General features: G+C 42.5%; 1 protein-coding gene across 8 annotated transcripts in view; it reads right to left on the bottom strand.

Moving 5' to 3' along the window:
• DNAH3 (dynein axonemal heavy chain 3) overlaps positions 1-27,959 on the bottom strand; it is a 167,162-nt gene extending 139,203 nt beyond the window's left edge. For 5 of the 8 annotated variants that reach the window (XR_011494269.1, XR_011494270.1, XM_044747042.2 and 2 more), the window contains exons 1-12: positions 27,655-27,959; positions 23,487-23,536; positions 19,725-19,829; positions 18,976-19,198; positions 16,155-16,227; positions 15,603-15,777; positions 12,461-12,650; positions 10,774-10,969; positions 7,330-7,455; positions 5,924-6,119; positions 4,068-4,247; positions 711-847 (exon numbers count right to left, since the gene is read on the bottom strand). Coding sequence is in view for 6 of the 8 variants with exons in the window: in XM_044747042.2 (XP_044602977.2) it covers positions 711-847; positions 4,068-4,247; positions 5,924-6,119; positions 7,330-7,455; positions 10,774-10,969; positions 12,461-12,650; positions 15,603-15,777; positions 16,155-16,227; positions 18,976-19,198; positions 19,725-19,829; positions 23,487-23,536; positions 27,655-27,799 (1,796 nt within the window). In the remaining 2 variants the exon portion in view is untranslated. Of the gene's footprint in view, positions 1-710; positions 848-4,067; positions 4,248-5,923; positions 6,120-7,329; positions 7,456-10,773; positions 10,970-12,460; positions 12,651-15,602; positions 15,778-16,154; positions 16,228-18,975; positions 19,199-19,724; positions 19,830-23,486; positions 23,877-27,654 lie in introns of those variants that run through there. The other 3 variants (XM_044747043.2, XM_070484805.1, XM_044747045.2) reach the window with 3 other exon arrangements.
• Between the last annotated feature and the right edge of the window lie 14 nt (positions 27,960-27,973).

Raw genomic sequence — 27,973 nt, 5'->3', positions numbered from 1 at the left:
TCAAGAAACCCCAGGTTAGGGTGACCATATGGTTTGCCTGGGACAGTCCAGGTGTACACCTGTTGTCCCATGTAATTGTTTGCAGTTTGGAAGCTGCATTATATGATCACCCTAAACTAGTGACTGCTCACACGAGCAACTGCGAGACATTCCACAGTGTGATGATGAAAGAGCATTCAGATAACTTGTCCTCAATCCTTTTTCTTTAATTCCTAAGTCCAAAAAGCTCTGAAAACAGAAAGTTGCTCCAAAATTCATTTGATAGCAAAAGCTGGCCTAAACTGATGTGAGGCTATTTGTGTGAATATTCGTATTTTTCACTGCAGAAATATCAATGCATTTAATTAAGGAATGCTGCCCCAGACCTTGCTGAAGCTTCATCATAATCTATGATATATGCATTATCTTGAAACTTTCCTAAAATCCAGAAATTTCTAAATGCTCCATGGCTTTTAGATAATGGAGGTCGACCTATAATTGCATTTGAATTCTGACTCTCCTATTTTTTGCTATGTAAATTGGAAAACTTACAGTTTCCTCATCTGTAAAATGGGGATAAACAGTAATACTTATGTATGTAAGTGCTGCCTTTTCTTATCATGTATTGTTTCTGGTATGCAGAAACAGGGATTATTTACTTGAAAACAGTTAAGAACTCTAAACCAATGCCAAAAAGGCTAACTAACAAAGTCACAACGAAACCAACTTACTTGCGGGGGCCAACTTGATTTTTCTGAAATACCCTGAAAATTTGATCCACAAAATCAGAAACCAGTTTTTCTTCAGTGTTAACGGTTCCAAGAATCAGATTATATCCTTTCAACTCTGGAAACAGGACAGATTCCACCTATAGACAGAAAGCACTTTTGGATGTTGCAAGACATTCACAAGACACAAGAAGGGAGATGGCACCAAAATGCACAATCTCCTGCAATAGACTCATTTCCAGGGACACCAGCTGCATTTTTACTCTGTTTCTTCTTGGATAGTGCTGGAATCACCCCGCTGTTCCCTTTACCTCTATTCTCTCTCCTCTCCCTCCTGTTGGATTACTCATCTTTCAAGGCTCATGTCCTTAAAGAGTCCCCCGGCAGTCCCAGTGGATGTCAGGTTTCCATGCTTAAAGCTCACATTCTGAACAACTTCTACTTGGCACTCTTCACAGTTGAAATTAAATGAATGTGTAATGAGCTGTTCTAGGTCTGTCATGGTATATAAATACCATGAGAGCCTTGATTCTATCTGACTTCTCCACCATTGTGAAAGACCCAACAAGAGCCTGGCACACAGTGAGTGCTCAATAAATACTGTGTGAGTAAATGAATATTATAGTGGTACTTCCTCTCCCCACTTCCCCTACCATCCACTTTTTCTGTCTATTGAAAAGCTACTAGAAACACGGCTTCTAATTCTGACCCTGCCACTGACTGACTATGTGACCTTAGGTAAGCTACTTTTCCTCGCTGGACTTCTGTCTTCTCATCTGAAGAAAAGGAGAGAGATACTAGATTCCCTTCTCAGCTTAGGAAAAAAAAAAAAGGTATGGCTTTATGATCATGAGACACTAACGGTATCTTTCTGAGAATTCAAGCTCTCCAACTTCTTAATGGCACATACGTGTCTCTGAGAATGTTCTCATTTGCATGACTCACACAGACTGCAAAGTCCTTGCCGGGGACCCATTGCCTTCCACTCTCCTCTCTGCTAAGAAAGTTTTTAGTGATTGGTCTCAGAAAAGATCTTCAGACTGCTTTACTGAGTTATACGAGTTACAGGCTGTTGATGAGAATGCATTAATTTAGAAAGGGGAAAAAGCAAGTGTAGACGATCTGTGTCCTCTCTCTTTGGACAATCCAAAGGTTTTTAGCCAGTGGAGGAGCAACTACATCGCTGTGGCCATGCTGCAGACAATGGCCATTTGGCATCTGTCAATTGTGTGGATGAAATGGGTTAGGGCAGCACAACTGGTGCACCAGGCCATGCAACAGGTCTCATGTGGGCAGGATAATGGATGGTCTCTTGGGAGAACTCTTCAGTCGAAAAAGGAAGCAACATCCTCTGTTGCCCTTTAAATGTGGCTATTTCTCCCATGCCCTGCAGAGCAGTCTGTAAAACAGAGCTGAGAACAATAGTGCCCTTTCCAGATAATTACTGTTACTCTCTGCTTATCTCCCCAGACTTCTGATTCTGGACTCCTTGGTTTTCTCGAGACCTTCAGTGCTTATGCCTGCACACTTCTCTGACTTTGGTATTTCCCTGGCACTTCTTCCATTAGGAGAAGGACTGGCCCAAGCAGCCCCTTTCCATAGTAATATATATATTTTTTCTGATCCTGAAAGTAACACATCGACATGGCTGCTAATGCTGATGTAAATTCTGCTTATTGCATTTTTCATGTTACAAAACCCTTCCCTTATCTCATCCAGCTTCATCTTATATATGCCTTTCATTCACCTCTTTCCATTTCACTCAGATTAAAGCATCCATGATTTTCTTAAGTTTTTTCCTAAGACAAATATTTTCTATTTACTTTGGTTTCCTTTAGTAATTTCCTCCTAAATACGCTTTCCATCTACACCTTGAGTGCTATTTTCAAACATGTCATGCTGACGTTTTTCCAACTTTTAAATTCATGTTTAACTATATACAAGGCAGGAGTAGTAGGGATGAGGGTGCTATCCACCTGTTACTGTTCTTAGATAGTCAACCTGAGGGACTATTCTTTTAAAATTTCACTACCCAGTTCAGAGATAAAACAGTCTGAGGGGTTCAGGGCAGGAGCCAGTGCTGTGGGCATCTCCAGGTGGAGATCTCAGGGCCTGGCTTGCTTTTTCTCATAGTCTGATAAAGTCATTGGCATTCACTCAAGCCTAGCTTTCGAACCTGGTACCAACTGTGACCTGTGACCTTATCTTTTGGCATTACCATCCATTAAATCTACTACTAACCCCTGCTGGGCCGTTTGAAGTATCAGCCACATGAGCCCTGGACTCTCTCAGCCCAGCTGCTTGCAAACATTGCTGATCAACAGCAGTGAAGGAGAACTCGAATGGTAGGTACTTTATCTGTCCCCACACCCCTCACTTATCCTTCCAAATTACAGGGACTTCTCTTTCATTTCCTTCCTAAGGAAATTGATTGTAGGAGAGCTGCCCACTGTTTCTTCCCTGTCCACACACCCAGTTTTCTTGTTAACCAGCCTTGGTTGGGTTCAAAACCGCAAATTTAGTTTCCTAATGAAATCAACTGGAGCATGTGGCTTCACACTCTTCCCTACAAATCCCAACTCGAATCTTGAGCTCTTAGAACCCTGTAAGTACAGAATTGCAAAGAGAAGAGGGCTTAAGAGCATCCAAGTATCATACATCATACATGGAGAGGGAAAGAGAGAGAGAGAGACTGAGAGACAGAGAGAGAGAGAAACACTGCACAGGTCCCTTCCCTATGTGCGGCTGGACACTGGCCCTCTTGCCACACCAACCTCTCAGAGAAAAACAGAAGAAGATGGAGCATAAAAGAGTCACATTCAAGTGGGTGATCCTGCCCAGTACCAAAGGTCTGCTAAGTGTCTGGAATCTGATTAGTAATGCCACCCCGGAAAGGAAACTGGAAAGAGCTTGGGCCTGGAAGGAAAGCTTCAATCTCTCCCTGGGACACCTACAGTGGTTAAACAGACAGACATACGGGACTTCAAGAACTAAATTCGATACAGTTTTATGAAGATTGTTGGCAAGTTGATGACAATTGACCCATCATGAATTATTAACCCAAGCTGAATATGGCTTGGGACACACCTGCCCTTTCGAGGTTGGCGTCATGGGAGGAACTCTACTCTCTCACAAGGAAACTCCTAGTGCCCTTGTTAGAAGCACAGTTCTAGATGCACGGCCATTTTTTATGGTCCAAATCCTCTTCCTCAGGTCAAGGGAGTGTCCTCAGAATGTATCTCCCAAAATGAAACTCCCCTAACTGAAAATCTCACTGTTTGTGCCTTGTACAACAGTCATTTTAAATATATTTTATTCAATAAGTGAATAAAAGTACAAATTATTAAGTGAATACTATACCTTGGGGATCCCTTCAGAGCTCTTAACAATTTCTGAGATAGAGTTACATATTAATTTCCAGCAGCCATCAAAAGATGGATTAAAGACAATAATGGGTTCATTGACTTCAAGTTTGATCATGAGCAGCTGAGGTATAAAGAACTCCATCTCTTGGTAGGGCTCCTCGAAATCATTCCCATCCTTCAGGAGATAGAAGACATGGAAATTGTCACAAAATGGGGACTTCCAGAACCAAGGGAGTGAATTTTACCTGTTCATGAGAGCACCAGAAAAGGAGAGAAAAGGTACCATGCACTGTTTGTGTTTAGAATAAGGGCTGGGTATGGCTGAGACCACCCTGAGCTCATCCTCTCCCCATCCCCAAAGCTTTTATTCACTTTGTTTACTTTGCTTGGAAATTCCTACATCCTACTTTCTAAGATCCTTCAAAATTCAGCTCAAAATCTCCTTCTCCGGGAAGCCTGTTCCCCAGCAAGATATCATCTCCTCCACTTCAGAACTTCCATATTTCCACTTTCTCAAGGTATTTTCTTTCTCTCTTATCGAGATTTACATGCACATCTTCTCTTCTCTACTCTACTCTAAATTTGAGGGCATGATCTGTGTCTGAAGTACGTATCTCCTCCAAAATATCCAAGACAGAATTTAGCACATAGTAGGTGCTCAATACAAATGTGTTGACTATATCCAAAAGTACAGTTATCTGTATTTCTTGAATAGAGTTGCTAATGAGCAAATAGTCCATTTTACACACTCAAAATGTTAAACTTCCTACAACAGAAATATTGACGTGAAGATATTTCTAATTCCCTACAAAAGCCAGTAACGCAAGATACCTTTCATAAACTACAGTGCCCAATGAAATTGGCATAGGGCAGCTGTAAAGTACTTGTCTACTGAATCTAGAGATTTCTAGATCTGTTTAAGGATTATTGATAAATATTTGTTGAATATCTATGGATCAAGTACCCATAAATTTTCCCTTCTTTCAAACATACGATTTTACTTTTCCCTTTGTGTGGAGTTTTAGAGTGACATTTGTTCTTTTATCTGAGTTCTTCTGCTTAGCAAAGTAGATGATGACAATGACATTTATAGATTGGTCCTTGTTAGAGTGCGAACACTACAGTCCAAATTCAGCAGCACTGCTTTCTCTATTTTTTGAGCAAAAGGTCAATTGTTCATCTTTACTTCATTGTAAAAATGGCTAAAATTTAACCTTTTATACCAGGCAAATTTTAACTTTCATTACTCTCTTTAAGGTAAAATGTGCATATGGCATAACATCCAAAATAATCTTCCTTAATCCCTAAATTATCTAAATTTACAGGAGGTTATGATGCTTTGAAAAGCAAAACTTAGTGTTTTCAGTTTTTATTTCAACTTCACTGAGGTAGGTTCATGAAGGAAGTTATTAATTAGGTAAACAAAGCTTTTGTTTTTAGGGATGCCCCTTTCATAGACCAAAGAACAAAAGTGGACATCTGCAATGAATACATACAATGCTCCCTAAATATCAAGCCAAAGATTCATAACAAACCTTTTTCAACCCTTTCTTATAACAGGGAGGATGAAAAAGTGACCACTCTCCCTAGTGTAAGACATACGTACTCCGTTTTATTCAATCTTTCTTTAAATTTTAACGACTTCTCAGCTTCTGCAGATTTTTACCAACTTAGCAGTAGGTAATTATCTCCGGAAAGCTTGCTGTATATTTAAGGAAATCATTTTTATAAACTAACAATCATTCTTGCAAATTAAGAATTTTACTTTTTGGCCTGGTTCACAGCTGAAGACCTACACAATGGAATCCTGATTCTATCTCTTGTTTCCCATCAAAAGGGTCCCCTGCCTACCTTGTGTATCATGAAAAGGGAAATGAGGTCCTCAAGAGACTTTATGACCAACTGCCTGAGCTGGAGTGACATGAAGGACGCAACAGAAGCAAAATATTCCTCAATGTTCCGAGAGGAGTCATAGTCGCTCTTGGGAGCAAAATGGACCCAGTGCTCCTTCCGTGAGACAAAAAGCTGGGCACAGGCGGGGATCCACCTGTAAAGACAGGAGAGCATCCAAGTAAGAAGATCTTCCAAGCTCCGAGAAGTCCTCTCAGCCATTCAACACCCTCTGCGACAAGGCAGATGGCTCATGTCCTCACTAAGCAGCTTTGCAAATTATGGAGCTACAAAGGTACTTTCATATCCTTGGCCATCTTACCTGCCAATACCCCTTTCCTGGGAAGAAAGTACTAAGATTTGAATTGAGAGACTCTTCTTCCATTAGCAATACAAAAATGGACAGGGGATATTAGTGGCACGTTCTGCTGAAAGAGTCTATAGTTTCTTCAATATAATCAGAGATTGAGGTGAAAGGCATAAGGAACTGGAAGGTTCTGCCCAACTTCTCTCCCTGGCAGATGCCTGGCCTGATTCAGACTTAATAGGAAGAAAGAGAGAAAGAGAAGAAAAGCAAGAAAACTCAGAAGGAGAAACTTCAGTGTGGTGGTGGCAGCTCAGAAGTTGAGAGTAGAAGTAGGAAAACCTAAAGAGGAAATGGATGCCTCATTGTTCCTTTCTCCCTACTTACCCCAATTTCTAATTTCTAGTGAGAACCTCCGGCCTTTTCATCCTATTATGTCTCTTTCTGATTGCTAGAAAACTACTACTCTAGCAATCAGAGAAGGACTAGTAAAAGTCATAGTTTAGAGGTAATAATTATGATATTTATTGAGTAGCTACTATGTGCCAGCTATTGAATATAAATTTTCTCTGATAATAAAAACCCAATGGTATGTACTATCATCATTTTACATAAGGGGATTTCTCTGGCTTTGGACACGGCCCTGCTTGCATTTGTAAAGGAAAAAGGAATTGTCTAAGTGACTGAAAACCCCCTAACCTTGGAACCTTGCAGCTGTTTATCTGAGCCACCTGAACACAGGTCAAATGCAGTGTCCAGTAATCCAGGGCCTAGAGGATTTCATTGGGAAGGAATGGAGGTGGTACCCTCACAATGAATGGTAATCAGAGAGAGTTTCACAAAGGCAGAGGCAGACTAGACATGAAGGCTGAAGAGCAGTGGATGTGAGGACACAAAAAGGCTATTGGGGGATGGGGACAGGAAGGAAGAGGACAGAGAAAGACGTCAGCAGGAAGTCAGCAAACTCTGTGCAACCCCCAGGCTGGAAACCCGTTTTCACTTCAGAGAGTTTTCAGTCTTTATGATCCTGTGACTCAGCCCCATTCTGAGGCCAGATACTGACTTGTTGAGAAGTATTTGGCGCGCTTCCATGCAGTGTTTCTGGATCACATCCTGATATTCATGAGGTTGCAGAGGCAATTTTCCCTCCAGTAATTCTGCCCTTCGAACAAACCTGAGATCTTTAAATCTGCCGAAAGAGAGAGAAACTTCCTAAGCTGAAAAGACACTTAATAACAAATTCTGCAGGACAAAGGGCATATGTTCTCATTTTTCAATGAGAGGAGATTTAAGCAGTTTAAAACTAATTATATCTGAAAAATCTGGGAGTCTGAAGAGGGTGTGGATAGTCCACAAGAATTCTTGCAGAAAGTAGATAAATGAGCCAACTCAACAGGTGTTCACTGAGCCTTCCTATGTGTAACCCATTCGGGGAGTGGGATTTTGGCACTGACCTGGCATTTGGCTGGCTGGGAAATGGGATATCAAACAGGCAAGCCAAAGTTCTTTACAACAGTGAAGACACAGAGCACAGGGCAAGCAAAACAATGCTTTCATGATGAAGTGGTTTCCACTCAATCCTCAGTGTGGTCTCTGCATGAGCTCCTCAAGACCACTAGGAAGACTGCTTTGGTATGAACCAAAAAAACCCTAGAGACCTACCCCTGATGGCTGGCAGGCTTGCCAAGACACACAGCATCCCTTGGCACAGTGCCTGACACAATGCAGGTCCTCAACACAGATCGCTGAATGAATGCATGCATCTCCTGCCCTCTCCTATGAGGCTCTTACTGTCTCCTCTTTCTCTCAGATCAATGGATGTGTTGCCCTTTACCACACTCCTCAAAGCCTTTTTCAGCTAACAGGGCCAACATTTCTCTTCCTGAAATCCATTCCATTCACTTATAAACCACTCTTTTAAGTCATCACTGCCTATCACTTCCCCAACTAGATCTTTGCTCACTTTCTTAGCTTGTCTCAGTTCTCACTTCCCATTTTCATCATCCATTGTAATGCCCTACTACGCACTTTTCCTTATCCTTCTAAAATCCCAGAGACTCCATTCCCATGCCTTTGTGGTGAAACTTAGTCTTCATGTTATCTGGCAAGTCACAAAGCACTGTCAGGGAAGGATAGAACCCTGAGGCCCTCACTCACTACACATATTTGATACCCAACCCTAGTATGGCCCTTGTCAACATGACTTGGTAATTATATTACTCATCTTTAATTGAATCCTAACAAACTTCCCACACTGGCTAGAAAATCTTCTTTCTTCAGATCACAACTCTGATTCTGGCCCCCAAGGCCCTCACCCTGCACTGATCACTAGGTGACCTCTCAGATTTTTTAAGGTTAAATAATGCAGGTCACTTAAGAAAACTGCTCTTTATCATTTCCTTAAATCTTTTTCATTGCTTATTTTTTGGCTTAGCTTACAAAAGCCTTCTAAATGATTCTAGTTCATTTTTGTGCCTTTGTTGCCTATATAATCTTCAGGAAACCACAAAAAGCGAGTGGTAAGAATTCTTTCTTCTCAGTAGAAACTATAGGTCCAATATTTTGCCATCTTCACTACATGATCAAATTAAACTCACATGCACATCCTCTTGGTACTGAGCTTCTGGAGATTTTACCAGCCCCAAGATGGACTTCCTCTTTACTTTCTAGATTAATTAATTTTTTCGAGGCCATAAACATGCTTTTCGTTAAAGAAGTACTTTCATTTATTGAACATCGACTGTATGCCAAGCACTTTCTAGGCACTTTGCCCGACAATCCCATGAGGTAAGTAATGTTATTATTCCCATTTTGCATATAAAGAAACAGAGGCCCAGAGAGATTAACTTCCCCCAAGTAACACAATTCATTAGTGACAGAGCAAGAACCAGAACCCAAGCAGTATAGCTTCAGGGCCCATTCTATAAATTATTACTCTCTACAATTCTGCCTCATTAGAAAATTAGTTTATTTTTCAGTGTCCTGAATGGCACCTCCAATGCCTTAGCAAACTGAATTCAGTTCAAAGACAGGAATGAGCTTATATCTTATCATTGGTGGGCTACGTCCTAAGTTGACTTCACCCTCAATTCCTTTTTAAAATACAGGTAAAACTAAGAATGGGGAAAACAAGTAAGCTCTCCAAGTAACAAGGCTTCCTTATGAAGACTAAACATATTCAAAGTGAGAGATCCTCCCAAAGCAGAATATTTGAGCTACTGATAAGTTCAGCCAATCAAAATTAAGTAAACATATTTGCTTCTCATGTTTCTAATAAAAAACCCAGATGGTGGCAGCTCATCGTCTAATTGCCCTGAACTTTCAGTGAACTCTGGTGGCCTCATTCTCCCACCAGGATTTGTATCACCTCTTGAGGGGCCCATAAAAAATGACAGTCTTTCTCCCCAGGGCAACTGATGAATGGATAAACAAAATGTGGTACAGTCAAACAATGGAATACTGTTTAGCCATAAAAAGGAATGAAGTACTGATACACATTTCAATGTGGATGAACCTTGAAAACATTATGCTAAGTGATAGCAGCCTGAAACAAAAGGCCACAAATTGTATACTTCCATAGACACGAAATGTCCAACAGGAAAATCCAGAGAGACAGAAAGTGGATTAGTGGTCATCAGGGGCAGAGTGGAAAGGAGAAGGGAGAGTGACTGTTAATGGTACAGGGTTTCTTTTTGGGATAATGACAATATTCTTGAATTAGATAGTGGTGAGGGTTGCACAAATTTGTGAGTATACTAAAAACTACTGCATTGTGCACTTTCAAAGGGTAAATTTTATGGTATGTGAATTATATCTTGATTTAGAAAAATGAAAGAGAAAGAAAAAGTGACTCCCGTCTCTGTGTGGCCAATTTAAGTCACTGATGAATATAACTGAGACCACTGCTTGCCATCCCTGTGCTGACACTGAATTCCATAAAGGAATGCGACCCAAGCCCCATATACCTCACAGGCTAGACAGAGACAAACGAGGAAACACACAATTACAATCCAGTGTGATACATGTCATAATGGAGGTAATGGCTAATTAACACTGACTGGATACTTACATTTCATCTGGCACTATTCTAAGTACTTTGCATGTATTAAGTTATTTATTCCTCCTATCAAGCTTATGAAGTAGAAACTCATCACCCCAAATTTAGAGATGGGGAAACAAGGCACAGAGAGGTGGTGTAACACACCCATATCACGTCTGATGCAGCAGTTAGGATGTGGACCTGAGCAGGCTGGCTCCACAGCTGTGCTCTTAACCAGTATGTTCCAGTGCTTAGAGACAGGCGCTGGGTGTCGTGGGAGCACAAAGGAGGGCCACTTAACCCTGTGTGGACAGTTGCCACTTATTGTTCATATGCACTTTGGTTGTAGGATTTTTGTCATTTCACTTCAAAGGCAGGGCTACTCCCACAGTGTCCAGCATAAGATGTTCTTTTATGTGTGAAAGCAATTAAGAAAGAGAAAGAAAAGGGAGGGAAGGCACTTCTTACTCTTGAAACCACAGATCTTTCAGGCTGAGCATCATGGGGTTCACTATGTGCAGATGCTCCTTGTTCCACTTCTTGGCATTCCTGTAGACACTGTGCCAGGGCACGGGGGCCCGGATCACTCTTTGAGGAAACATATGGGGGATGCTCTCGATGAAGAGTCTTTTTCTCTCCATTGGGTCCATGAGGATGTAATCAACTATAACCAACAGGGCAAACACTTTGTCATTAAGTAGGGACCTTGAACAATCTGTGCTCTTAGCTTTAAGACTTAAAAGGTAAATGAGCCTGTGTCCATTTACACTTGGAAATGCTCCCTCATTTACAAGGTCATTGGTAATCCCCTGGGTATAACTAAATTGAAAAAGCTCCACTCTGTGTGTGTGTGTGTCCTTTCTGAAGATATTTTAGGGGAAAAAGGGATGTAACCTTACAGTGTAGAGCACAGAGAACCTGGGGTTGAGTTCTGTTAGGATATCTAGGATCATGCATGACAATGAACTAGTATTTGCTGAAAGCTCATTAATCTTTAGTTGTTTTCTCACACCAAAATAGTTACACAAAAAATCAACACAATAGATGACACCAGACACTTATGAATGGAAGTTTAGAGATCAAATATTTCACATGCTAAGGAAAGAAAGATTGGTAAAAGCTTCAGAGAGGAAATAACACTTGAACAGGGTCATAAAGAATGAGGTGGCATTTGTTAGGATAAGAAGTGTAGTTCTGTGACTTTTGTATAATATGCTCATGGAGCTGTGAGTTATTCTGCCGCAGAAATATCAGATGTAAGTGGTGGAGTTCAAGGTGATAAGACTGGAGAAGTAGGTTGAGGCTGGAATTTGAAAGGCTTTACATGTTTATCCTTATGAGCTTGGCTCTATCCTATAGTAGACAGAACCATTAACCTGACACCATTAGAAAGTTAATTAGGAAATTAAAAATAACTAGGGAACTTGGTAAAGACAGCTGTTGTCCAGATAAAATAGGAAAGCGTGGAACTAATATGATCACCTTTCCCCTTTGATGTGTTTATCACATTACTCACCATCAAGTATTTCCCAATGACCTACTGCGTGCACAACACATGAAGCTAAGGATGAAAGGGAGCGAGGATCAATAATATGTCCATCACCATCAAAGAGCTAAGAGTCTAATAAGGGAGCTGAGACTCATGAGAAATGAAAAGACAATGCCAGTGTTAAATAACAGTAGAGCAATAATGGCACAGGAGAAGTCCCAAAGAAGAATGAGTTGAGAGTAGAGACAAGGAGTACTATGGATGCAGATGACAGAGTGACCACTGAGGGTTGGTTGTAAAGGGACACAAATACTTAAGAGGCAAGTCTTGAACTAAATTTTAAAATGTGAGTAGGCCCTTGATACTCACAGTATTGCCTTGGGGTAAAGAGCATGGGCCACACCTGGGAGCTTGTTAGAAATGCAGAATCTTGTGTTCCTCCCCAGATCTACTGAATCAGAATCTGCACTTTAACAAGATCCCCAGGTTAAATGGATGCACATTAAAGTGTGGGAAGTGCTGGTGTAGACCAGAGTGATGGTGGGGAGCATTTGAATTGGAAGTTAAATGATGTTTCAGAGGAACCAGAGTGGACGACTGATAGTAAGAGAAAAGAAGGTGCCCTCCACAATAGGAACCCCCTGCCCCATTTATGCCCAGCCTCACCAATGCTTTTCATGAGGCTATTGTAATAGTCATTGTCCTTCTCCTCCACAAGGTTGATCATCAGGGGTTCCAGGAAGGGATTTGTCAGCAGTCTATTAGAAATCAGCTTTGAAATCCGGACCATCACTTTGTCTTCCTCAGGAGCAATCATGTCTTTTCGGATTCCATTGGTCAAATAGTAATAATATCTCTTCCGTAAACAAACCACCAGACAGAAAATGATTATAATTATTTGGCTAACTGTGCCCTGCCACCTGCCCATGCCCGTCAGCTGCCAAAGGGTCCTGTTCACACCCACCCCCATCCTTCACTCGTTACAACCATGCTTTCCAGGCCTGTCACTTCACACGCACCACAATGACATGGCTGGCAAGTTTTCCCCATGACACCAGAGGATTCAATTAAAGCCAGAGAGATGTCAGTGGGGTATAAGGAAGGACTTGTCAAACGCCATGCAGATATGAACAGTGAAATGAGCACTGAGAGCAGGATGGAGGCAGCGTATCTAGTGAGCTTTAAGAAGAGGAATGACAAGCTCCTCAAATGGACTAAAATAATTCACCCTCCTCAACAATGAGCCTCCACAAAGCACTTTGATCCTGTAGCTTGTAGCTGACAGCGGGGGAAAAAAATCCCCAAAGTCGGTGAGACTCATGATCGTTCTTCTAATCAACGGTGGGCTTTGGAGTTTAGAAAAGCAACACAAACACACAAACTGAACAAAAATGGTCAATGTTGATGAGAATTATTGTAGGCTGGTTACTGTTAAAAACTGCAGATGAGAAGGAGGCTGTGAGGAATGGAATTTGCTTCCTTTGATGAGAGACATTTGCATTTGTGAAGGAAGTCTCCATCTGTGGGGGGTGTCTCCCTCTCTGCACCAGGGGGAAGACGGGATGACCTTCTCTCTAGAAACTCTTAATGGGGACGGCAAGGACTTAAGTTGTTTATTGTGCTTGTCTGGTAACCTCATGTAGCTGACTCCCCCCACCACCAACATCCTCCTTTGTCTTTAGCTGAAGATAATATTTAAGGTGGTGGCTTCTGCCATTTACTTAATCCGGTTTGATTCTTATCTAAAAGTTATAGGACCACCCAATAACCAGAGCCCACCTGCCCCGATATCATTTTAACAACTTTTTTTTACATATTCTTTCCTGTGTCTTGTAAAGAGAGAACTCACATATCTATGCCTTAAATTTAGCCCTACTCTCAACCCATGTTTGCAGCGGCAGCAGCAGCTCTGACTGCCCATGGGTCCTGTCCCCATGCCGGCAGCAGCAGCTCCTCTTGCCCGTGGGTCCTGTCCCCATGCAGCAGCTCTGACTGCCCACAGGTCCTGTCCCCATGCCAGCAGCAGCAGCAGCTCTGACTGCCCATGGGTCCTGTCCCCATGCCAGCAGCGGAGGCAGCAGCAGCAGCAGCTCTGACTGCCCACAGGTCCTGTCCCTATGCCAGCAGTGGCAGCAGCAGCAGCAGCAGCAGCTCTGACTGCCCATGGGTCCTGTCCCCATGCCAGCAGCGGCGGCAGCAGCAGCAGCAGCTCTGACTGCCCACAGGTCCTGTCCCTATGCCAGCAGCGGCAGCAGCAGCAGCTCTGACTGCCCATGGGTCCTGTCCCCATGCCAGCAGCGGCAGCAGCAGCAGCAGCAGATCTGACTGCCCATGGGTCCTGTCCCCATGCAGCAGCAGCTCTTTACTGCCCATGGGTTCTGTCCCCATGCTATTCCACACTATTCTCTGAATAAAACAGCACTACTGCCAGACCTTGAGAGTCCAAGAAATCTTTCTTTCTACTCCTCAGCTCACTGACCCCACATCAGATGTGACCTGGCAATTTCAGGAAGCTTTGTTTTAGGGCTTGCTTCTAAGCTGCTGGATGGCTGAGTGGCTCTAGAATGAGTAATTTCAGCTGTATGAGAAGTACAAAGTATAGGAAAAGAGCTTGAAATCAGCTTTGAACTTCAGTGCCAACTGTCTGTGGTCAGAGGAGGCTGAGCTCATCTTTCTCCAACCTTAATGGAGGCTGCTTATAGAGGCCAGACTTCCAAAGTTCCCTCATTATAGGATTTACCAGGGGTGGGGAGACAGGCTTTCATTAAAATCCAGATCCACAGGCCCCTCCTCAGGCAGTTTGGGGTTTTTTTTCCAGCAAGCACCCCAGCTGATTCTTATCTTCAGGAAAGTCTGAGAAATGCTGCATAACTCTTAAGAGCACAGAGACTTTAGTATCCGCGAGATCTGGTCTAAGTCCTAGTTTTGTCCCCTACTGAATGTGTAACCTTGAGCAACTTACTTAAGCAGTCTACACCCCAATTTCCACACCCAGATGATAGGAATAATCATAGTATCCAAGTCTTGCATGGGATCAAGGATGTAGAAAGTTTAGCATGGAAATTTGCTAAGAGCACAGACTCAGTCACTATGAGTTTTTATTACTAATCATTTTACTACACACTATAAACTCACAAGCTATTTGCTCTAAAGTTTTGTTGTTGTTCTTTTAAGACAGGGGATGGAAACTGAAAAGTCTACCTGAAACCAAGTAGGTAATGTTAATAAGTGAAAGTTGGCGGAGATAAAAAAAAAATTACATGGACTGGTGGAGACTGTGACAAACCAGAGAACATACTGCTTAGCTAAAGGAGGTAGTTACTGTTCAGCTTCAAATATTTTAATTTTTTCAAGACAGGTTAGAAATCTAGCCTATGTGAGATTTTCCTCATTTTCAAAACATCTATAGGCCAAATTCAGCCTATGGTAGGGTTGCCAGACAAAATACAGGATGTGTTAGGATATAGTTATACTAAAAAATTATTCACTGTTTAGCTGAAATTCATATTTAATTGGGTGTCCTGTTTTTTGTTTTGTCTTTATTTTTCAAAATCTAGCAATCCTTGCCTATGGGCTGCCATTCTGCAACCTGTGTTCTAAGAGGACCCAACGGCACCAATGTCTGACTTCCCAGAGCAAAGAATTCACACAATCACACATCCTCATTCAGTAGTCTGTCATGGGGTCTGGCCTTTGGTATTTATAAACATTTCCCAAGTAATTCTGTTGTTCTCCCCCAGTTTAGAATTACTGAGATGTCAAGAATAATACTTGGCAAATTGAGAGAAAGGAAGTAACAAGAACATACCTCCAAGTCTGATTCAGATGGTTTGGTTTCTTTATTTTCTATTTCCATCTCCTGCTGTAACATCACATTAATCTGTTCGTCTGGACTCATTGGTCTGCTTCCCGGGAGGGTCAAAGATGTTATCACCTCCTTCTTCCGGGGCAAGCAGGCTGAGGTGCTGCAAGACGACATGGTCCTAAAAAGCAGATGCAGCTCAGCCCCTGGGTCTACACAGAGGTGCTATGTCAGGCCTACTCCAACCTGATGAGAGTCACTCTGCAATAGAAGTCCCTCTTCTCCGTGGCATCGAATGGCACAGGTGTATTTCAATGATGACTTCTAACCATGAAACCCCTCATAGATATGTTAGCACTGGTTTTGTTCAGTTGGTTAATTTATCTTTATTCACAGCTTTAAAAAACTGGATTAAGGGGATTGGTGGAAGTAAACATGACTTACTGGGTGTTCAGGAATGCTTTGAAGCTAAGAAGCAGTGTGGCTTTAACGAGACCACAGCCTTCTTTGGTTTAGCCTAGTGTCCTACAATCCCCTCAATCTACAGTGACACCTTACCTAGTGGGATCCTCTTTGTCTTGGGGGGAAAACTTCCTTTTCTTCTTGCTGGGCTCTGCTGAGCTTTTAGTTGCTAGAAGAGTGGAGAAGACAGACATCAGTGCTGGGCAGTGGCCCTGGGCCACTGTCTGTCCACAGATAAGTGATTCTCACGACAGTCCAGGAGCACACTAAGGGGAGTGGACTCAGTGTGGTGGGATGAAGCAGGAGATGTGGGCTCTGATCCCATCTGTACCACTAACTACCTGTGTGACCCCAAAGAAGTGACTTCACCACTCCAGCCCCAGCTTCCCCCACTGTGAAACGGAGATGAGCACACCTTCCATCCATCCATACATCTGACAAGTATTAAGAATTGCCTACTCGATTCACTCTCCAATCCTGCATGCTCTATTTTCTAAACGTCGGAAATTACTGTTTAATATTTTTCTTTTAGGCAGCCTCAGACTTTTAAACTTATATTTACTTTAAAGGAAATATTACATAATTATCACAAACAGAAAAACCAGGATCACGTGCAATAAAGAGAAGGCAACTACAAATAAATCCAATAAATGATATAAAACTCTATTATTAAACTTTAACTAGATATTGTTACTCGCTTAAGTCTCTAGCTTAAGAAAATTAACAAGAAATAGAGAAGTGTTAAAGACACACTAACACTAAAACTGACATTTTGAGAGAATCAAAGAGAAATGAAGACTCAGTCAAGATGTATTTTGAGTTCATACTTTGAGTGCCTCAATTGACTTCAAATATAACATTAATAGACAAAATACTCCTTAAAAATTTACAAAGACAAGGGCTGGCCCAGTGGCATAGCGGTTAAGTTCATGTACTCCACTTCAGCAGCCCGGGGTTCATGGGTTCAGATCCCAAGTGCAGACCTACAAACTGCTTGCCAACATACAAAGTAGGAGAAGACTGGCACAGATGTTAGCTCAGGGACAATCTTCCTCAAGCAAAAAGAGGAAGATTTGCAACAGATGTTAGTTAAGGGCCAATCTTTCTCACCAAAAAATAAAAAGACACTGCAGTATTCAACAAGATGCTTTTCTATGTGGATCAGAAACAAACAGAATGTGAAGTAAAAGTCATAAACTCAGCTTCTGGAAGCAGGCAGAAGTAGTTAGGTGTCTCATAATTGGGGGAGTAAAAGAATCCAGAATACACCATGATTGCAGGGGACTGGAGCTGGCCTCATAGCATAAAGCCAGGGCTGAAGCAAGCCTCCCTTCCAATGAAGACAGGCTGCAAAGACAGCAGCTCTGTCATGCAGATAAAACACAGGGATCCTCAATTCATATGGTGGCTAGAAATAGCAGAGAGAGGCTGATAATAATTAGGCCCAGCCTCACACTGCCTCAGGGACGAGATCTACGAGATCCCCAAATATCACCTTAGGATGGGAGTTCCAAGCCACCAACAGAAGATCTGGTACTAATTTGGAGCCCTAAGAGCTCAGATGAAGGCAAAAGGAAAAAAAGTTAGATTAAGAAGGGTCAAAAGATTACAATCAATGTAAATATGATTACATTTATATGTGAGAACAAGAAAAACTAATCTATGGTGAGAAATCAGAGAGTGGTTACTCTGAGGTGGGATGATGTTGGGTAGGTGAGAGAATTGATTGGAAAGAAGCAGAGGGGAATTTTCTCCAGTGATGGAAATGTCCTGTATCTTGTTGAGGTGGTGGCTATACAGCATAAACAATTGTCAAAATTCACTGAACACTTAAGATCTGTGCATTTTATTGTATGTGAACTATACCTTAATAAAAAATGGGAGGATGCATGTAGCAAAAAGGGAAAAAACTCTCAACATAAGCCTGCAAACTAAAACCCCAGAATCCATGAGAAAAACCAATACTAAAGAAGACAGCCAATAAACTCAACAATCAAGGGACAGATTCACAAAATGGAAACAACACAGCAATACCAACAGTGCTCCAAAATAAACGTTTAAGATCCTCCAGGTCATACTGAAAGGGCTATGCACATAATAGAATAAAAAGTTGGCAGAAGTGGCACCCATAAGTAGAACAAATTATAAAATCTGAAAGTGAAAAGATATTGTCATTAATACAGAGAACATTCATTAGACATGATAAACTCAAGAATAAACAGTGTTGAAGAGCGAATTAGTGAATTGGAAGATATATTTGAGGAATGTACCCAGACACAGCACAGAGAAAGGAAAAAAAACATGAAAACGAGTTTGAGACAGAGGGCAGACTAAGAGGCTCCGACATATATCTAACAAGAATTACTAAAGGATAACCTTAAGCAGATTTATGTGTACCTAGTGGGATTAAATAAACTAACACATATAAAGTACTGGGGTAAGCAGCTTCCAGGATGGCCCTCAATGATCCCCACCTCCTGGTGCCATGCCCTTGTGCAATCCCCTTGAGTGCAGGTTGGACCTACTGACTCACTTCTAACAAACAGAATACAGCCAAAGTGATAGGATGTCACTTCCAAAATTAAGTTCCAAAAAGACTGTGGTTTCTGTCTTGGCTGGCTCTCTTCTCTCTCTTACTCTCTTCCTTGCTCCTTCCTTGGGAAGCCAGAAGTTAGGTTGTTTTGGGGTAATTTGTTATGCAGCAATCAGTAACATAAGCACATAAAGTAGTGCTTGGTATACGGTAAACGTAATGTTAGCCAATACAATCATTCCCATTTCACAGATGGAGACTGAGGCTCTGTAGGGTTACCCAAAGTTAGCTGCAGCAAAAGGTACAGCCAGGACCAGAATCCAGGATTAGAATTTTCACTCCAAAGCCCCTTTCTGAACTGATATAGCACACTGCCAGAAATACCTGATGGCAGCCTGTGCGTGATCTTTTCCCTAGGGACACTGATGGTGACCGGCTGGTAGACCTTTACTAGGTCCTTCAGCTTGAGGTCCTGGGCTGTCAAGGAGTAGTTGTTGGCAATGGAGTCGCTGGGTCCACGGTGGTAGTGCTGCTCTTTGAAGGGTGCAGCCAGGGTCCATGATGTGCGTTGCATCAAGGGGGGATAAAAGCTGTGGGACATGACAGTCTACAAGGCAAGAAACGCAAAGTGAGACACAATAAGGTCCATCTCTTGGGGAGCCTGGGCTCTGTGGGGTCCAGACTCCACTCACACCAAGACTCATGGAGTCCCACATGCCTTACACTGTATTTCCACCTTCTGAACACTCAGTGCAAACACTTTTTGAATGGACATCAATTGTATTTCTCTGACCACCGTGACCATAATTTCTGATGTCAAGGATAATAACTGGCTTTCAATGTACAATAAGTTTGGGAATCAGGTAATTTACATCTATTGTCTTTATTCCTTATAGACATGGCTATAAGGTAGAAAGTTACCCTCACTTTACAAGTGAAGATGCATAAGTTCAGAGAGTTTAAATAACACAGCAGGTTAAGTGAGAAGACCAGATTCCAACTCACCTTGGAGCTACTGCATAGTTCTTTCTCCCATCCTGCTGAAATGACCAAAGTCACTAATCCCACTTGTCAAAGCTGATTGTTTGCTCCCCACTAGTACCAGCAGAAGAGCAGCTGCCAGGTGAACATACCTGATAGAGTTCAGATGGTTCCTCATTAGCAGAAGCAGGCAGAGGGGGCAGCTCTGGCCACATCTGGGAGTGGCTCATGTGATGTATGGAGTCACTTTTGGTGATCTGTGGGCAATGGGAACAAAGCCAGTCTTCAGGAAGTAGGAAAGATTTCCAAGCCTCTAGGTTGATGAGGAATAAAGAGATCCCCAGGAAAGGTTTTAGGCACAGAGTTCTGCCCACAAAACACCCTTCTCATCCCCATCCATTGCGTAGGTGTCATTTTTTAATTATCAGTCTGGCTCTCCTCCAGCATCTCCTTCTTGGCTACCCTTCTATGAACAAATTCAGATGTTTTTTCCCCTGGGAAAAGCCTAAATTCTGAGGGCACCAAAAGCTACACTACCCTGGGCTGTGATTAAAGGAGTTGACTTTAAAAAGTCAACTCTTGCGTTTCATATATGCAAAGTTCCAAATAGAAATTTGCTCATGCAGAGGCACTGTCTTCTGTGTGTTTAACACACACATAAGCAACTCTCTGTGCTTCCTGTGAAAAGAAAAAAATACTTAAAAAAGAAAAAATATTGAGTCCACCATTCTCTTCAGTGAATGTATACTTGGGAGTGAGCCTCAGGCAGGGGTGAACTTGTGGCTCCCAGGGCACTCTCAGTTCCTAAGAGCCTCTCTTGAGCAGAGCTGAAAATGACTGCAGTGTTGAATGATGCTGTGTGTGTTTCTGTCCTATAACACAGGCCCTATATGCAAGACAACTACTTCATCTGGGGATCTGATGGAGAAACTGCAATTTGTTCCAACACTGGAGGGAAACTGCTGGGCTGACTTATTCAGAGGTTTGCTGTGCAGCACTTTAAAGACGGGTTAAGGGATTTTCAGGGGCAATTTTGGCTCTCTGTGGTTTTTCACCTTAGGCAATCACTTTGGACTTAACTCCTGCGTACGATGAGACATTATTGGATCGATTTGATTTATTCGGGTTGGCAAATTATGTCATGCAGGGTAATTGGTGATGGGTAGCAGGGTAGGGGGTATATGGATCAGATGTTAGCCCTCCCCATGCCCCAACCAACCCCTCACTCATGACTCAACGTCCTGAAACAATAATAACATCATCTGCCACTATTCCAAATTATGATGTGCCAGGCGCTTACAAGATTTTTATACCTATGTTCTAGCTGAAGAAACTAAGGCTCAAAGGGGATGGGTCCCACATCCCAGTCAAGGAGAAGTGCTTTTAAATATACACATCACTCTGCATCCCAACACATTGGAGACAGGAGGCATCACTTAATATGGTAAATCACATTAGGAAGGTTGATCTTAAAATTAAACAAAAACACGAAAACCCACAAACAAAGATGCATATGAGCCTGGGATCTTTAAAAACATCAAATAGGTTCATCGATCTAATGGCCTAACTCAGTGGTTCTCAAACATTGTGGCACATCAGACTCATCAATGGAAGTTTATTAAAAATAGGGATGCTTGGGCTCCACCTTAATTCTGATGAGTTTGAGACACTGACCCTGTTGTTTTCAGCTTAGAGAACTTGCCTTGTTGATTTAATTCACCGTGTCTGTCTCTCTGCTCTTGACAGAGCAGATCCTCAATTTTAAGGATCTAAGAATTGACCAATCATCTCCAAGAGCTCCTTCCTTCACTACTGAAATTAGTATCACATCTGTACTGATGACGTGAACAAAATGAAAAGCCCCAGCATCAACCTGAAAGGAACCTGGTCATCCGAAGGGGTACCATACCATCCAAGGTGGATGTTGGCAGCAGTACTTTCAGGGATATGAAGTCATTCATGATTTCCTTCAGGATCCCAGATGTACAACACATACTGATTGAGAAGTTAGGGCTGTCTGTATTTCATCTTTGCAAGTAAGAAGGTTTTGTGGTCAATGGAAATCTTTCCCTTGGCCTAGCTTTTAAATCTGTTTCAAATAAAAGCTTCATTAAAAGAGCAACAAGCAAACACCACAAATTTCAGACATCTTGAGTAAGTTACAACAAGAGTGGGGACGAGTAGTTAAACCAAAAAACTCTGACCTTCTGCAGTTGAGGAGGATGCTAACAATATTCAGGAGGTGTCTTGGCATTCATGCTTCTGCTCATTGTGGGGTAAACCTGATTTCAGCCCTCACACCAACTGGGAAGTTACTCTTCCTACCAAAAAAGGCAGAATAAGAGCCCTGGTGGACACAACTGGCTCTTCTCCAATTTCAGTCCCTGTCATACAGTGGGCTGATCCCAGCCCCAGGCTCCAGGGCAGAGCATGTGACACAGGTCTGGCCAATCAGAATACTTTATCCTCCTAGACACACTGATTCAGGGATAGGCCTGTGACCTAAACTGGGCTGATCAGAGTCTTCCCTGACACTTTCGCTAGAACTACTGAGGAAGCGGCACGCTCAACAGACATCTTTGCCTCATGGGAAAAAGTATTCCTTAGAATAAAGCCACACAGAAGACAGCAGAGCCACCAGAAGGAGAAAGACTCCCAATGATATCAACTGGACGCCAGGATCCAACTTGGATTTCTCGGTTATTATGTGAGCGCACAGATTCCCTTTTTGATTTAAGCTGGAGTGAATTACTGAGACATGGTCATCCAAGGGACAGACACAGAGGCAGATGAGTCATCACTGAAAGAGATAAGCCGTTCTTGAGACAATAAAGAAAGCAAAACAACATTTTGCAAGAAAGCAAACCAGCATTAAGCATTTTGCAGAACACAACGGAGAGAAACAGAACCTCTGAAGAACAAATTAAACTTCAAGCTAGTTCATAGGCACAGATTAAGATTTATACACACAGAACCATAAATACCCTGATAGCAGAAAACATCTCAGTCCACGGGACAGGAACACGTGGAACACACACAAGATCATCAGATCTAGAAATCAATTCTAGAACAGAACAGAGTTTTCTTGACCATATCTGGCTAAGAATTCTCTGTGGTGCCTTCAAGGAGAAAGAGATGGAGACGTTTGTAAGACCTACCTGGCTATGCAAAACAGTTTGTTAAAAATATTAATGCTCAAGTGTTGTTTCTGGTAAATGGCAGAGAGTTTTCATTTCAGGTGGTGGACTCAGTCACTATCAACAAATCCACTTTAATTTCATAAGTTTCCATTTAAATGCTCCTCTGGGCACTTCAATGTATGGCAACCTAGTGGATCTTGGCTTTTACACCAAGATTCTGGCACCTACACTGGGTAGAACCATTACTTTCAGGTGACTTATTTCTGACTACATGTGATGTTTGTACGTGCTTCATGGAAGCAGTTTACAAATGCTTGCCTGAGGACCTGCTACATCAGAATCACTCGAGTCTTAGTTAAAAATACAGATTCCAAGGCCTCACTGCAAATCTTCTGGATTAGAATCTTTGGGAATGAGGTCAAGTCTCTATGTTTTCAAGATGTTCCCCAGGATATTCTGATGTGCATCCAGGGTTGGGAACTGTTACACAGAACACGTGGTCTAATGTTCTTAGAAGGGAAGGGAAAGGAACAACAGGTGTCTGTTCCTGAAATTTTCATAGTGAAACTTGAAGACGTCCTCAAGCCTAATTCAGCAAAAAAGCATATTTCAAACGACACAAAAACATGTTATTAACACACCTGCTCAGTCCAGGGGATCTAACACGGCAACTGGTCTATGATTGAAAAATCCCCTTCACACCCACTTCCAAATTCCCTACATGTTGAAAACACAGGTAAGAAAAAAGAAATACACCTTAAAATTCACACCTACCTTCTGAGATGAACAATCCATGTCACTCATGTTGTCCACTCTAACTGGACCTATTAAAAAATGAATAAAGAGGTCTGAGTTTCTTCCTCTCCTACCAGTGGCTGTGAAATTCACACTTCCTTATAGCACAATAGGGATGACACAAAAATGGAACTTTCCAGATATTCTGAAAGCCCTGTTCACAAAGCTGCCTCTCTGAGGTCACAGAATTCAGCCCCCTGAGGGGTTCCCTGGTAGAAGAGGAGAGAAAGGGAGGGTAGAGAATGAAGAGGCAGCATGGAGGTTCTGTTGGGCTTTCTGCTGTGGTTCCTACTCCTCCTGTGACAGCCACTCTTCCCTTCCATTGAGCGGCTCCTCTTTTGAAACCTTCCCAGGAATATAATGAGTTTGCTGTGGAGAAAAAATTGAAGCAGAGTTACATATTAATACAGAGAAGAGGGAGGAAGCATCCCACCAAACAATACCCCTGGCAGCGTGAACTCTTCTCTCTCCTCCTCTCGGGGCTGTTTTAACATTAGAGCCGGTCACTAGGCTTCAGCGTCTGTTGCTAAGGAAAGAGGGACCTCTGCTGTGCCCACATACAAGACTGGGCTTGACTTTGCTCTGTGTCCTGGTCTCTCTCTTTGTTGGAGGCCTGGCTGGGCAGCAGGAAGTGTTGATGACAGAAGGGAAGATGGGAAAGTATTTAACAATGATCCAGAAATGTAGAAGTGAGTGGCAATAAGACACTGTGCCTTTGGAGAGGCCTAAATGCACTTAACATGGTGGTGAAATTCTTGGACTCTAGAGCTAGAGAGAGTTCTGGGTTCAGATCCTGCCCTTCTCATTAAGCAGCTATGTGGCTTGAGCAAGTTGCTTAATCTCTCCAGATGTCCTGCTTTTACGTAAAATGGCAACAATGTGAGTACCTACCTCATAGGATAGGTGTGAAGGTTTAATGGGATAATGCCTGTAAAGCAATTTGCACATACTAGAAGGATGACCAACTCATCCCACTTTCCTGGGACTTTCTAGGTTTTCCCCCTCTAAGTCCTGCACCCTGGGAACCCCTTCAGTCCTGGGGAAACTGGGACAGTGTGGTCACCCGACATAGTAGGCCCTCTATATATGTGCCTATAAATGTGGCTAACATGCTCCTTATTATAAACACAGAAACATGCACACACATACTCACACACAAGTATTCTCATACACGCAAGTGACAACACTAGCTGCTGTCCAAACATCTAAAGCACGTTACACGGTCGATTTCAAAGTTCTCCCTTAATTTCTGAAATCAAGTTAGACATTGAGTTCTTTTTGGAAGCCATGCTTCCCTATGTGGTTTTTACATTCAATTTTCCCCCACATTCTATGATGTTCCCATTTAATGAGTGAAGAAACCCAAACTGAGAGAGATACACACATAAATTTCCCAAGTTGACACTACTCATAAGTAGCATGGACACAATTTGAACCCTGTCCTTATGACTCCAGAGTCCAGTGCTCTTTCCATCAAGCACCCATCCAGAACACAAACATTCTCAGATCCTACAATGAGCACCGCATAGCACCAAATACTTCCATTTCTCCTTTTTCTTGCTTCTTCCTAAAGCTGGGCTCTCTATACTTTCAAAATAACCTTGAGGTTTCTCGTTCCTTATATTTATATTCTCTACCATAAGGTATATACACTCTTTCAAACAGTGTTTGGAATAAATGAGCCAGAGGCAGGGTTTGAGATTTTGGTTTAGACAGAAATGGGGTTATTACCAGGCATCCTATAACAGGGCAGGAAATCCGACATCCCACCAAAAAACAGGTCCTGTAATCTAACGAAGTAAAGAACTAGAAAGGGCCCAGTATGGTGCTCACAAACCCCACAACCCCGTGGGTGAGTAGGAGACACACCTCCACCTGAAATTTAGTGTGCTTTGTCTACCTGTGTCAAAAATATCAACACAATAATAACAGTTTTCATTTATTGAGCTACACTAGCTGCTGGCACTGTGCTAAGTACTTAAGAAGCATCATCTCTCCAAATCTTCTCAACAACCCAAAAGACAAATACAATTATTATCCTAAATTTTATGGCTGAGGAAACTGAGAAACAAGGAGGTTAAGTAGCCCACCCACAGTCACTCAGCTAGGTCAGTGGCAAAGTTGGGACTTGAACCTGATTATGGAATCTGCTCCATGGCTGTAACCAAAGGCCTGTACATATAGTCTGAAGAAAGACAGAAAATAAATAAAATATCCACCAAAGAGAATGAAAATGCCATCGCCCCCAGGCTGCCTCACCTGCACCAGAATTGTCTGTCTGACTTAATCTTCTGTTCAATAATTCCCAAGCAAGGATGCAGCCCTCAAGTACATAAGGCTGCCAGCTAAAACACAGGATGCCCAGTTAAATTCAAATTTCAGGTAAACAACAAAGAATTCTGAGTCTAAGTATGTCCCATTCAATATTTGGTACATAATTATACTAAAAAGTTATCTGTTGCTCACCTGACATTCAAATTGAACTGAGTGTCCTGTATTTTTATTTGCTATATCTGATAATATGGGGAGAAGAGGTCAGCTATGTTCTCGCTTGTCCCCATCTCTGTGGTATTAACAGCTTAGAGTCTCAATCTGTTGCTGGAAATTTTCACACATTTCTTATTCAGAGCCCAGTGCTCCTGACAGATCTTTTCCGAGGCCTGAAATAGTTGCTTAGCCAGAGTAAGTAACTGGGGAAAAGTGTAGAAGAGGCTGCACAGGGATTTATTATATTGACCCATCAAATGGTCAACAAGAACCAAGTCCTTATGCTATGGAGAGATGCTAACATCCCGACCAACGGGGAATACATGATATGGTGGAGAGGCAGCCAACCCACAGGGAAAAGCAAAACCTGGCTGGCCCTACAAAGATGCCAGAAATGGCAGGAATTAGAGGATTCAGAGACGCGCCCCTAGATGGCGCCCTTGAACAAAAATCCCAGTGGGCTCCAAGTCAGCTTTCCAAAGCAACACCCACAGGGGAAGGATGGTTGCAATGTTTTAGCCTAAGGAAAAAAACCAACCTTTTCCTGGTGGGGCACCCATCATAACTGCAGCGCAACAAAGTGCATGAAACCAGACAGGACTGACTGAAACTGAAGAATTTTGCGACACTTTCCTGTTCATGTCCTCCTATCTCCACCATAAGCTCCCCCTTTCTTGGCTGTTGTGGAGTTATAGCAGACTCCCTTAGCTTATTATTATTATTATCCCCAAGCCTATTTCTCTATCCACCAGCCTGATTATTCCTAGAAATATTAGTTGGCAGAAGTAATACATCACTGGGGGGTGAGCAAAATGGGTGAAGGGAGTCAAAAGGTACAAACTTCTCACTATAAAATAAATATCATGAGGATGTCATGCACAGTATGGTGATTATAGTTAATTATACTGTGTTGCATATTTGAAAGTTGCTAACAGAACAAATGTTAAAAGTTCTCATCTCAAGAAAAATAATTCTGTAACTATATGGTGGTGGTGAATGTTACAACTAGACTGTGGTGATCATTTCGCAATATATACAAATATCGAATCATTACGTTGTACACCTGAAACTAGTATAATGTATGTCAATTATATCTAAATTTAAAAAAGGGAAAATAAACCAAGTAGCCTTGACAAGACACACACACACACACAATAAAGAAGTAATATATCAAGTATTTTTGTGCCCCTCCTACCTGCCAAATATGTGCTAAGTTCTTCACAGCCATTATTGCACCAGTCCTTGCTACAACCCTGTGATTGCTTCTCTCTTTCCTAAAGAATGTTCTATGGCAGTGGTTCTCAATCGGGGACATTTGTTTGGAGACATTTTTAGTTGTCACAACTAGGGGGAAGGGGAGTACTGAGTACTACTGGCATCTAGTGGGGAGAGACCAGGGATGCTGCTAAACATCCTACAGTGCACAGGACAGCCACACAACACAGAATTTTCCCGCCCACATGTCAAGCACCGCCCTTGAGAAACTGCTCTATGGGCTGGATTTGGGCCGGGAAACATGTGTTCGGGCACTGAATGAGAACTGAGGGACTCAGGTTTGGCCTTTTTCATCTAGAAAACGGAAATACTAATCTAATCCATCTTTAAGGAACTCACTGGCTCGTGACACTTGCATTTTCAAACCTTCCAGCGAAGGGCGTACCTCGTCGCTTGTGAGTCCTGAGCTCCAGTGATGCTTCCAGAAGAGCCGGTTCAGGGTATTTAGGCAGGGGAAGCCCTAAGACCCTGCGAAAACCCCTTCTCAGCTGCCAGTCCACCTGTCTTAGAGATGTCCTGAGCAGTCTCATTTCAAGCCAAGAGTGTAGGAAGGACCACTCTCTCTAAGCCTCAGTTTCCTCATGGGTTCCTCCTTTGGGGCTTCTCTGGGCCGCTCCAAAACGCTGCGTGAGAGCGCGCTTCGCAGATGGCCGGCGCCGCGGCTGTGTCCGCCGTGGGCGGATCCTTCCTGCCGCGGGGGCGGG

This window comes from Equus asinus, chromosome 14 (assembly GCF_041296235.1).
Source record: "Equus asinus isolate D_3611 breed Donkey chromosome 14, EquAss-T2T_v2, whole genome shotgun sequence".
Lineage (NCBI taxonomy): Eukaryota > Metazoa > Chordata > Mammalia > Perissodactyla > Equidae > Equus > Equus asinus.
This window is presented reverse-complemented; position numbering and strand designations above follow the sequence as displayed.